This window comes from Dipodomys ordii, unplaced genomic scaffold (genome assembly GCF_000151885.1).
Source record: "Dipodomys ordii isolate 6190 unplaced genomic scaffold, Dord_2.0 Scaffold66, whole genome shotgun sequence".
Lineage (NCBI taxonomy): Eukaryota > Metazoa > Chordata > Mammalia > Rodentia > Heteromyidae > Dipodomys > Dipodomys ordii.
This window is the reverse complement of record NW_012267282.1, coordinates 4,703,039-4,715,523: the sequence shown is the minus strand read 5'-3', so window position 1 is coordinate 4,715,523 and position 12,485 is coordinate 4,703,039. Positions and strand designations below refer to the sequence as shown.

Below are 12,485 nucleotides of genomic sequence, written 5' to 3'. Positions count from 1 at the left end.
TGAGCCACAGCACCACTTCCGGTTTTCTGGTGGTTAATTGGAGATGAGAGTCTCATGGACTTTGCTTGCCCAGGCTGGCTCAGAACAGCAATCCCCAGATCTCAGCCTCCTGAGTAGCTTTTTCCATTTATGTGGTACTGAGGAATGGAACCCAGGGCTTCACACATGTGAGGCAAGTACTCTACCACTAAGGCACATTCCCAGCCCCAGGATTATAATTTTCAAGAGGACACTCTTCTGTTCTTTCTAGACATCCGGGAGCTGATTGAAGTGGATGATGTGATGGAGGATGCATCGCTGAGATTTGGTCCCAACGGAGGACTGGTGTTCTGCATGGAGTACTTTGCCAATAATTTTGACTGGCTGGAGGACTGTCTCGGCCATGTGGAGGATGACTACATCCTTTTTGACTGTCCAGGTAAGTCAGCAGTTTGTGTTACCTTTGAAGCTGTAGTTATGTTCTCTGTATAGCTCTGACTGCACAGCAGCAAGGTGCCATGTCTTGTGCATTTGAACTTGGTAGATTACGAGGTAGCTGTGGTCTCTGCCTTTCTGGGACTCAAAGTCCAGGGGTTTGTGAGACACCAAAAACAAAATCACCCCAGTGGTCCCTGAATCCCTTAGTAACTGAGAGTGTCGCATGCAGGGGAGAGGGAGATCTCTGGTCTTGTGGCCTCTAAGCTGCAGGGTAGAGGTGAAGGTGAGGGGCAGTGCTTCAGGCTGGGGCTCTCACACCCAAGGCCTCATAAGCTTAATATGGTTTTGTGGCCTTCATTTGTTTTCTTTTGCTTTTTTTTTTTTTTTAATTGGTCATGGGGCTTGAACTCAGGGTCTAGATGCTGTCCCTGAGCTTTTCTGCTCAAGGCTATTGCTCTACTACCTTAAGCCATTCAAGCTCCACTTTGGAGTTTCTGGTGGTTAATTGGAGGTAACCATCTCATGGACTTTCTTGCCCATGGTCTTTGAGCCATGGTCCTCAGCTCTCAGCCTCCTGAGTAGCTAGGATTCAGAATTCCTCTTTTCACCTTGGATGGGAGGACTTAGGGTGTAGTTGATGACTTAACCTGTTTCCTGTGTTCTTTCTGCAGGTCAGATTGAGCTGTACACGCATTTGCCTGTGATGAAGCAGCTAGTCCAGCAGCTGGAGCAGTGGGAGTTCCGAGTCTGTGGAGTTTTTCTTGTCGATTCCCAGTTCATGGTGGAGTCATTCAAGGTTTGGGGATAAGTGTGTTGGCGATTGCTTGGTCATGGGTACTGTACAGAGATGGCATCCTCCTCTAACTACTGTGATTCCTGGCATTGCACACACCAGTCTAGAGCTACTTAGTATCCTTTTCTTAATTACTACATTATTATGTCATGTATTTTTAACTCACTAATAGATATTTTTCCCGGTGCGCAAGGCGCGGGGCGCGCGGCGAGAACGCGCGGCGGGAACGCGGGCGAGTGGACGTGCCCGGAGACCACGTGCTCCACCCCCAACGACCCTCGGCACCGCAAAGTCAAACCCTGAGGAGCTACGAAACCCGGGCGCCCGGGCGCGCGGCGAACCGTTAGCCGTTGTCACCCAGGCAACCAGAGCGTCGGTTCGCCAACCGCCCCTGGCCTTGGACAGCTGCGGCGCATGCGCGGGCCCGCCCTCTCCACCCACACTCGTTTCGCCCGCCAGCGAGAGTCCCGGGATTTGACCCGCGGAACGCCCTGTAGTTAGGGGCGTGACAGAACGGAACGCGGAAGTGAAGGATGGATTATGATTGGTTCCCACTTCGAGTTCCCGGAAGTCAGAGGGCGTCGCGCGAAGGCTGAAGGCGTCGGGAGCTGACGGGAGCCGACGGGGACGCCGGGACCCGCCATGCCTCGGTACGCGCAGCTCGTCATGGGCCCCGCCGGCAGCGGGAAGGTGAGGAGCGGAGAGTCGCCGCTGTGGGGAGGCGGGGCGCCGGGGCTGCGGCGGGGCAGCGGGCCTGTGAAACCGGGGGCCTCGGACGACCCCCTGTGCCCCCGCGCTTCAGGCTCCGTTCTGCTCTTGCTCGGGACTAAAGGTAGTTGCTAAAGTTCCTTGAGTACTTAGGCGCCGGTGTGTTTTCTTTAAAAAAAAAAAATTGAAGGGCTGGGAAGGTGGCTCAGTGGTAGAGTGCTTGCCTTGCATGCCTCAGGCCCTGGGTTCGATTCCTCAGCACCACATAAACAAAAAAAAAAGCCGGAAGTGGCGCTGTGGCTCAAGTGGTAGAGCGCTAGCCTTGAGCTGAAGAGCTGAGGGACAGCGCCCAGGCCCAGAGATCAAGCCCCACGACTGGACCCAAAAAAAAAAAAAGAAAATCCTTGTAGCCAGGCACCAGTGGCTCATCCTAGTTGCTCAAGAGGCTGAGAACTGAGGATTACGGTTCAAAGCCAGCAGGGGCAGAAAGTCTGAGAGCCTTACCTCCAGAAGTGGCGCTGTAGGCTCAAGTAATGGAGTGCTTGCTTCGAACTAAATGCTGAGAGACAGCGCCCAGGCCCAGTTTAAGCCACACAACTGACAAAAAGAAGTCAGTTTTATGCGACAAGAAAACTTTAATTGTACATAGCAGAAGTATAAGCATATATTTCAGGTAAATTTTATTACACAAATATCATTTGCACACAAGTTGCTAAAACAAAATTAACGGCTTAATGGTGCAAAATGCAATTCTAAACATGGAGAGCACGCGTCAGCCCTTGCGCCCACCCGCCTTTGGCACTGTGCTGCAGCTGTTCACCCAGCACGCAGGACTGTCAGGCCAGCATCAGATGTTCTTCCTGTTCTTCGATCGACATAGATTGCATACACTTATTTAGTAGGTCTTCCTCCTTTTTTTCTTCATTCATGTAGGATTCAGAGTCATTTGAAGAAACTGAAGGAAAAATCAGAGTTTATAATAGCTGTTTTGGAAATGAAGTTCTAAGTGCAACTTGGAAGATGACCTTTTTGTTTTGGTTGGTCATGGGGCTTGAATCGGCCTGGGCACTGTCCCTTAGCCCTTTCACTCAAAACTAGTACTCTACCACTTAAGAGTCACAGCGCAACTTCTGGTTTTCTGGTGGTTTAGTGGAGATAAGAGTTCTCATGACTTTGCTGTCTGGACTGACTTCAAACCCTAATCCTCAGATCTCAGCCTCCTAAATAGCTAGTATTACAGGCGTGAACCACCAGAGCCCTGGCTGACATAATTAATAAACCTTTATTTAGTGAAAACAAATGGCCTTCAGGGCTCAGCCTGTAGCTACTTCCTTGTCTTAAATCTTTTGCTCATTAAGAGTTATAGTACTGGGGTTGGGGTTGGAGGTGTTGCTCAGTTGGTAGAGCACTAACCAATAAGCAAAAAGAGTCCCTGTCCCTGACAGCAGAGTTACAGTACAGTACTCTCCACACTAGAGTGCTGTGACGAACAAGCACTGTGCCCCAGGGAGTTTCAAGATCTGGCTCAAGTTGAAGTGGTCAGGTTTTCCTGAGTATCTTCATTTTCCTTTAGGTCTTCTCTTGGAGATCATAGCAACGTTTCCTGTGTGAGTTGTGCTAACAGTTTGTTTTAAAGCCAGACCTTCTCCCCCTGCCCTTTCCCTTATTCTTGGCTGGGGATGAAAGTGCCCCTTTACCGCGAGGCTGAGCGGGGTCAGCATACAGTGTCGGATGTCAGCTCAGAGGGCCCGCCTTCCCTGCTTCCCACCATGGCAGTAGCTAGGAAGTGTAGTAGTAGTAATAGTATTTTGGTACTACGGGGACTTACACATGTGTATAAGTTCCACACTTACTTGGCTGCATGTACAGTCTGCCTGATCTTCTGAAAATCTTCATTGACTTACATCTTGTTTTAGACACATGTCCATTTTTTAACCTTAAAATAAGGTTAAAAATAAGGTTAACAACGGGAAATAACAAAGTGAGTGAACCACTGCCTAATGCATGTGGTGGCGCTGTGTCTCAGGTGGTAGAGCACTAGCCTTGAGCAAAAGAGCTCAGGGAAAGCGCCCAGGCCTGAGTTCAAGCTCCATGACTGAAAACAATAAATAAAAATAAAGTAGAACATTTCTCTCTGTAGAAACATATGCATTTCTCTTCGTGGAAATGTTTGCGTAATTTTAAATTTGTATAGAAACACTGAAAGGGAAGCCCATATCTCTAGCTGATTCAAAGAAGACATTCCAATGAGCTTGGTAAAAAAAAGCAAGACCCCTCTTTTATTTTTTTTTGTCAGTCGTGGGGCTTGAACTCTGGGCTTGGGCGCTGTCCCTGCGCTCTCCGCTTGAGCCACAGCGCCACTTCCAGTTTCCCAGTGGTTTATTGGAGATAAGAGTCTCACAGACTGTCCTGCCTGGGCTGGCTTTGAACTGGGATCCTCAGATCTCAGCCTCCTCAGCTAGGAATACAGGCGTGAGCCATCGGCGCCTGGCAGTAAGACCCTTTTGTACAACCTGTCTACTCTGTTCTCAGCCGAGCCTAGTGAACACAATTTTTAATATCACTTGGCAGTCCTTCAGATAAAACAGGGAGTTGTGAGAAATAGATGCTCATGTAACTGTAACCCCTCTGTACATCACTTATAGTAATAAAAACATCAAAAACAACAACAACAACAGACCCCTCTTTGTTCCTCGGGGAGCGCCAAAGGGAATGCTGTAGGCTCCCTTGGGGTGCAGCCTGGGTGCAGGACAAGCCCTTCGCCAGCTGATGGCGCCCTGTGGTGGCAGCGGAAGGCTGTTTCTGTGAGCAGCGGCAGCAGGGCACGCCTGGGAGACAAAGCATCAGTCAGAGGACATCTCTGGCAGGGGAGGCGGGGCTGGGGAAGCCCGAGTGCACCTGCCTGGCTCCTGCGAGCTGTGATGAATCACTTGCATGTACTGCCTTTTCATCAGCATCCGCAGATAGCTGGAGTTGCAGATCTTCGCGATGCTGTAGAGGTAACGCTTCTGGCTCACAGTGAGGTATGGATGCTAAAGACAAAAGGATTTTTTTTTTTTTGGTCCAGTCATGGGGCCTGAACTCTGGGCCTGGGCGCTGTCCCTCAGCTCTTCAGCTCAAGGCTAGCGCTCTACCACTGGAGCCACAGTGCCACTTTTGGCTTTTTTCTGTTTGCTTATGTGGTGCTGAGGAATCGAACCCAGGGCCTCAGGCATGCAAGGCAAGCGCTCTACCACTGAGCGACCTTCCCAGCCCCCCACAAAAGGATATTTATTACTAACGCTGTAAAACATGGGGATGCGGCTATCTTTCTCACCTGAAAGGGTGATGTGGAGAGCTGTACGTTTTATTGAGCCAACTGTATTAACTTAGCCCAAAAAGGAATGAAATGTCCATCAAGAGTGCAGGTGAGGGGCTGGGAAGGTGGTTCAGTGGTAGAGCGCTTGCCTTGCATGCAGGAGGCACTGGGTTCAATTCCTCAGCACCACATAAGCAGAAATAGCCGGAAGTGGTGCTGTGGCTCAAGTGGTAGAGCGCTACTAGCCTTGAGCTGAAGAGCTGAGAGACAGTGCCCAGGCCCAGAGTTCAGACACCATGACTGACCAAAAAAAAAAAAAAACAAGTTCAGCTGAGGGCTGGGAAGGTGGCTCAGTGGTGGAGTGATTGCCTTGAGCTGAAGAACTGAGGGGCAGCACCCAAGCCCAGAGTTCAAGCCCCATGACAAACCAAAAAAAAAAAAAAAAGGCTGGGAAGGTGGCTCAGTGGCAGAGCTCTTGCCTTGCATGCCTGAGGCCCTGGGTTCAATTCCTCAGCACCATATAAGAAAAAAGCCGGAAATGCTGTTGGCTGTTGCTCAAGTGGTAGAGCGCTAGCCTTGAGCTGAAGAGCTGAGGGACAGCGCCCAGGCCCAGAGTTCAGGCCCCACGACTGGACCCAAAATAAAAAAAAAAAGTGAGAGCTGGGAATGTGGCTTAGTGGTAGACTGCTTGCCTTAAAAGCCAGCCCTGGCAGGAAAGTCCTTGAGACTCATCTCTAATAAGCTGCTAGAAAACTGGAAGTGGCGCTGTGGCTCAAGTGGTAGAGTGCTCGCCTTGAGCTGAAGAGCTGAGGGACAGCGCCCTCAACCGACAAAAAAGAAAAACAGAAAATGCCAGAAATGGCACTATGGCTCAAATGGTAGTGAGCAAAAGCTCAGGGACAGCGCCCAGGCCCTGAGTTCAAGACCCAGAACTGGCAAAAAAAATAAAGTGCAGCTTATGCTTGTAATCCTCGCTCCTCAGGAGGAGATCTGAGATCTGAGTATCAAGGTTCAGGCAGTAAAGTCCAAGAGACTCATCTCCAAAACCATCAAAAAACCAGAAGTGGCTCAAGGTAGAAGAGTGCTAGCTTTGAGCAAAAAGAACTCAGGGAGCCGGGCGCTGGTGGTTCACACCTGTAATCCTAGCTACTCAGGAGGCTGAGATCTGAGGATCTCGGTTCAAAGCCAGCCCGGGCAGGAGAGACCATGAGACTCCTATCTCCAATAAACCACCAGAAAACCAGAAGTGGCGCTGTAGCTCAAGTGGTAGAGCGCTCGCCTTGAGCTGAAGAGCTGAGGGACAGCGCCCAGGCCCAGAGTTCAAGCCCCACGACCGAAAAAAAAAAAAAAAAACCTCAGGGAGTGTGCTCAAGTCCCAAGTTCAAGCCCCACAACCAACAAAAAATGCTGGATTGGAGCTGTGGCTCAAGTAGTAGAACATTAACCATGAAGAAAAACTGAGTAAGAAGACGCTGAGTGAGGGAGCCGGGCTCTGGTGGCTCACACCTGTAATCCTAGCTACTCAGGAGGCTGAGATCTGAGGATTGCAGTTCAAAGCCACCGTGGGTTCACTTCCTGGCTCAGCGGCAGGGGGTCTGCTTAGCATGCATGTGCCCCCCCCAAAAAAACCAACCAAGCCCCCATCACCCTACCTTTAGGAAGCAGGTGTCCACCAGCGCCTTGGGGACGTGAATGGTCTGCAGGAGGGGCGTCCGCCGTAACTCGTGCAGCGTGGCCATGTGTGAGCTCATCTTGTGTCTATCTTTAATCCTATCTGCAGCCAAGGGTGTGATGTGAATTTCGGAGGACTAGCTAGGACTGCGCGCTGGAGCCCCTGTCACCTGGCCACGCCAGCCTTTGAAACATTGTTTTTGTTTGAGACAGGATCTGCAGAGCCTGGGCTGGCTCATGATGAAGGATACGATTGCCTTAGCATCCCTACTGCTGAGATTACAGACGTGCTTCACTACACCTAGCCTTTTTGCACTAAGAATTTTGGCATGGAATTTAAATTAGCCAACCTTCCCTGTAACACACTATGAAAACAACCATGTGGTCAGGCGCTGGTGCTCCCCCTTGTAACCCTAGCTAGTTGGGAGGCTGAGATCTATCCACCAGGTGAGTCTATACACCAAAGTTCCAGATGGCATGGGCTTGTCGTTCCAGGCACCATGGGAAAACAAACACAGATGTGTGGAGGTCCAGGAGTGAGCCTGGGTAGGGAGTGAGACCCTAGCTCAAAAGTAACCAAAAACCAGGTGCACTGGCTCATGCCTGTAACCTAACTACTCAGAAGGCTGAGATCTGAGGGAGAAGCCAGGGCAGGAAAGGGAAAATTCATGACACTCTCCTCTCCAATTAACCAGCAAAAAGCTGGCAGTGACGCTGTGGTTCAAATGGTGTAGCAGGGGCTGGGAAGGTGGCTCAGTGGTAGAGCGCTAGCCTTGCATGCATGAGGCCCTGGGTTCGATTCCCTAGCACCACATAAGAGAAAAAGCTGGAAGAGGCGCTGTGGCTCAAGTGGTAGTGCACTATCCTTGAGCTGAAGAGCTGAGGGACAGTGCCCAGGCCCAGAGTTCAGGCCTCATGACCGGACCCCCCCCCAAAAAAAAACCCAAAAAACATCAAATGGTGTAGCATTAGCTTTGAGCAAAAAAGTTCAGGGGTGGAGTCCATGCCCCAAGGCTAGAGGTGTCATTTGGGGGCGGGGAGAGGGGGGGTGCCTTTCTAGCAAGATCTGAAGATTGCAATTAAATGCTGGCCTGAGCAAGGCCATGAGACTTTTATTTCCAATTAACCACCACATAGCCAGAAGTGTAGCCGAATCAAGCCTTGCACACATAAAAGCTTTGGGACAGCACCTAGTCCCTAGACTCCAGCCCCAGGCCCTACATTGTGTAAGTAGAAGCAAACTAGCTTCCTTGAACTACTATGTACAGGTCTGATCTGCACTTACCAGTACTTTTGGCATTCTGGTAATATGAATGTTCAGCTGATCTGTTAAAAAAAGGATATAAATATGTAAAGACTGACAGCTTTATGGGCATTCAAGAACACACTTCACAGGACAAAGGGATGGCTTGCATACACTTTAACTTTCCGTGTTTCCATGTGACACAATGTCTCAGAAAGTTCTCCTGTAATTTTGCTTACATCCTAAAGGCACCACTATTCTTTGGAGTTACCTGAAATTTTTATCATACTAAAAAGGACTTACTTTAAACCATGTTTGGTCATTTACCGCTTCTTAATTTCTACAATGAACCCAATGACGTATTGGGGCTGGTGAAGTAACTCAAGCCTGTCACCAAACACTCAGGAGGTGGCTGAGACAAGAGGACTGTGAATGCAAGGCCACCCTGGGCTACACAGCTAGACGCTATTTCAACAACTACGAAAAAGAATCAGCCCATCTGGGCTCCTGCTGCATCCACGTTATTATTTCCCTGTTCTCTTTAATAAAGTATTGACACATTAAAAAAAATAACAACACGACTCCTTGAAAGAGTAGTTCATTCACGGTGTAAAATGTTTCTGGTTTCATACAAGAACCCATCAAACCAAGAGCCAGCTTTTAGCCACGGCCAGAGGCTCAGCGGCGTTCATCCTAGCTACTCGGGAGGCTGAGATCTGAGGATCGCCGTTGAAAGGCTGGTCGGGGCAAGACGGACCAGGAATGAGACCTTTATCTCCAATTAGCCCCAAACAACAAGCAGTGGAGCTGGATCCGGGGACAGGTGGTGGGGCGCCTGCCTTGAGCCAAACAGCTCAGGAACCCCGGCCTCCAGCCCCACGGCCAGCACAAAGGTAACAACACCAACACCAGAGTTCTTCTACTTTATTCCGTGGCCGCCATCCAGGGGTTCGACAAACTGGGCCCCGGCCCGCCCCGGCCGCTGTGAAGACCACACCCCCGCTTAACCCGTCCTCACACTCCGGGGAAACTGAGGCAGAGGACGCGACGTTCAAGGCCAGCCCGGGCAGCTCCGCTTAGATCCTGTCTTGAAAACCAGCCAACAAACGCGGACGTGAAGGCCGCCGCGGCCCCTGGCATCGGAACCCACCCGAAGCCCGGCCGGGAGACCCGCAGGACGGGGCGAGGCCGGGCCCCGGGGCGTCCCCCCGCCCGGTCCCCGCCGTCCGGCCGCGGGGGCCCCCGCCGGGGCCCGAGCGCCACAGGCCCCGGCCCCGGCCCCGGCCCCGGCCCCGGCCCGCCTCCGCCACCCGCCAACGCGAAGGGCCCCGCCCCGAGCCGGGCTCCGCGCACACGCGGGGGGCCGTGCCTCACCGGCGGCCGCCACCCTCGGCCTCGGCCCCGAGGGGCCCCTCAGCCTGGCCCGGCATCGCCTTGCACCCGGTGCCCGGCGCGGGGCTCGAGCGCCGGGGACGCCGGGAGCGTGCGGAGGGCCGGGCGGCGGACCCCGGTGCGCAAGGCGCGGGGCGCGCGGCGAGAACGCGCGGCGGGAACGCGGGCGAGTGGACGTGCCCGGAGACCACGTGCTCCACCCCCAACGACCCTCGGCACCGCAAAGTCAAACCCTGAGGAGCTACGAAACCCGGGCGCCCGGGCGCGCGGCGAACCGTTAGCCGTTGTCACCCAGGCAACCAGAGCGTCGGTTCGCCAACCGCCCCTGGCCTTGGACAGCTGCGGCGCATGCGCGGGCCCGCCCTCTCCACCCACACTCGTTTCGCCCGCCAGCGAGAGTCCCGGGATTTGACCCGCGGAACGCCCTGTAGTTAGGGGCGTGACAGAACGGAACGCGGAAGTGAAGGATGGATTATGATTGGTTCCCACTTCGAGTTCCCGGAAGTCAGAGGGCGTCGCGCGAAGGCTGAAGGCGTCGGGAGCTGACGGGAGCCGACGGGGACGCCGGGACCCGCCATGCCTCGGTACGCGCAGCTCGTCATGGGCCCCGCCGGCAGCGGGAAGGTGAGGAGCGGAGAGTCGCCGCTGTGGGGAGGCGGGGCGCCGGGGCTGCGGCGGGGCAGCGGGCCTGTGAAACCGGGGGCCTCGGACGACCCCCTGTGCCCCCGCGCTTCAGGCTCCGTTCTGCTCTTGCTCGGGACTAAAGGTAGTTGCTAAAGTTCCTTGAGTACTTAGGCGCCGGTGTGTTTTCTTTAAAAAAAAAAAATTGAAGGGCTGGGAAGGTGGCTCAGTGGTAGAGCGCTGGCCTTGCATGCCTGAGGCCCTGGGTTCGATTCCTCAGCACCACATAAACAAAAAAAAAAGCCGGAAGTGGCGCTGTGGCTCAAGTGGTAGAGCGCTAGCCTTGAGCTGAAGAGCTGAGGGACAGCGCCCAGGCCCAGAGATCAAGCCCCACGACTGGACCCCCCCCCAAAAAAAAAGGTGTTTATTTCGTTTTAAAATATTTTAAGTTGCTATTAAGAAGGTGATATGCAGAGGGGCTATACACGTCAGGTAAAGAGCACACGTCTTTTTTTTTTTTTTTTTTGTCGGTCCTGGGGCTTGAACTCTGGGCTTGGGCGACGTCCCTGCAAAGAGCACATGTCTTTTTGGACAATGTCACCCCTTCCCTCACTCTCTCCTAGTTCCCTGGTTTATTTTCATAGCAGCCCTTGAGATTGTCTTTTTTTAGGAGTAAAAGGAAACACCTCCAGCCTGAGGCTCATGCCTATTACAGGCATAAAATGCTGAGATTACCCTGCGTTTGAGGGTCAGAGGTGAGAAGGATCGGGAGTTCTAGGCCAGCCTGGGCTACAAGTTGAGCTGGTGTTTGACAGTTGAAACTCCTGAGTGGCTGTTGTCCCAGCTACTCAAAGTGCCTGGGATCTGAGGATCACAGCTCAAAACCAGCCTGGCTAGAAACGAGCGGTGGCCTGAAACTGGAGGTGTGGCCCAAATGGTGGGGCGCCATCTTTGAGGAGACAGTGAGGGAAAAAGCTAAGGGACAGCTCCCAGGCCCTGAGTTCAATGCTTAGGACTGGCACACATAAATTTAGGATTGTACTAAGCACTGGAGGCTCACATCTGTAATCCTAGCTACTCAGGAGGCTGAGATCTGAGGATCGAGGTTCAAAGCCAGCCCAGGCAAGAAATTCCCCATGAGACTCTTTATCTCCAACTAATCACCAGAAAACTGAAAGTGGCCCTGTGGCTCAAGTGGTAGAACGTTTGGCTTGAGCTGAAAAGCTCAGGGACAGTGCCCAGGCCCAGAGTTCAAGCTCCACAATCAACCAAAAAAAAAAAAATAAGGATTGTGATTGTTATTGTTACATTATACTGCAATGTGTGTGTGTGTGTACATATTTGCTGGTCTCACAGAATCCTGCCCAGGCTGGCTTCAAATTGAAATACTCAGATTAGGCATATAAAATACAGTATAAATGGTGAAGGAATTGCCCAGATATCAGAGGGAGAAAGAGTCCAGAAGCATGTTACTTCAGTCTTTATCACAGAAGGATATGAATGAAGGTCAGTGGCCTGGCCTGCTCTCACTCTTATTCCTGTGACTTTACAGAGCACCTACTGTTCCACTATGGTGCAGCACTGTGAAGCCCTCAGCCGGTCTGTCCAGGTGGTCAACCTAGACCCAGCGGCCGAGCACTTCAACTACCCTGTGATGGCTGGTGAGTCCTGGTGGGGCCTCCCCTCCTTTGGGAATAGTAGGTAGGGGGAGAAGGGAGTGCAGGCTGCCCATCCTGGAAGCTGAAAACATAATTATTGTAGCTGGGCACCAGTAGCTCATGTCTGTCAGTAGTTCTTCAGGAGGCTTAGATCTGAGGAGAGTGGTTTGAAGCTAGCCAGGACAGACAAACTCTAGAGACTCATGTTTAAGTCACCAGCAAAAAGCCAGAAGTGAAGATGTGCCTCAAGTGGTACAGTGCCAGCCTTGAGCAAAACGCTAAGGGACAGTGCCCAGTCCCTTTGTTCAAGCCCCAGAACCAACACACACACACAGCAGCTATTACAGTCTGATGCCCCTGGTGAACACATTGATTGTTGTTTGGTGGTCTATGATGATGTATGACAGTGGTTTTTTGTTTTGTTTTATGGTATTAAGCCTTGAACTCAGGAACCCTATTGTCTTAGGAAAGCACTTAACCACTTGGGCCACTTCCAGCGCCACTCCAGTTTTGTGGTGGTTTATTAGAGATATGAGTTTCACGGACTCTCCTACCCGGGCTGGCTTTGAACCGTGATCCTCAGATCTCAGCCTCCTGAGTAGCTAGGATTACAGGCGTGAACCACTGGCGCCCAGCTCAGACCATTTCCTTCCTTCCTTCCTTCTTCCTTCCTTCCTTCCTTCC

The 12,485-nt window shown here is 52.1% G+C and overlaps 1 protein-coding gene across 1 annotated transcript in view; it reads left to right on the top strand.

Annotated features, from left to right (window-relative positions):
• Gpn3 (GPN-loop GTPase 3) overlaps positions 1-12,485 on the top strand; it is a 23,194-nt gene that overhangs the window by 6,528 nt on the left and 4,181 nt on the right. The window contains exons 2-6 of the mRNA XM_013023082.1: positions 227-418; positions 1,089-1,213; positions 1,871-2,042; positions 9,230-9,747; positions 11,696-11,794. Of these exons, the coding sequence (XP_012878536.1) occupies positions 227-418; positions 1,089-1,213; positions 1,871-2,042; positions 9,230-9,747; positions 11,696-11,794 (1,106 nt within the window). The remainder of the gene's footprint in view (positions 1-226; positions 419-1,088; positions 1,214-1,870; positions 2,043-9,229; positions 9,748-11,695; positions 11,795-12,485) is intronic.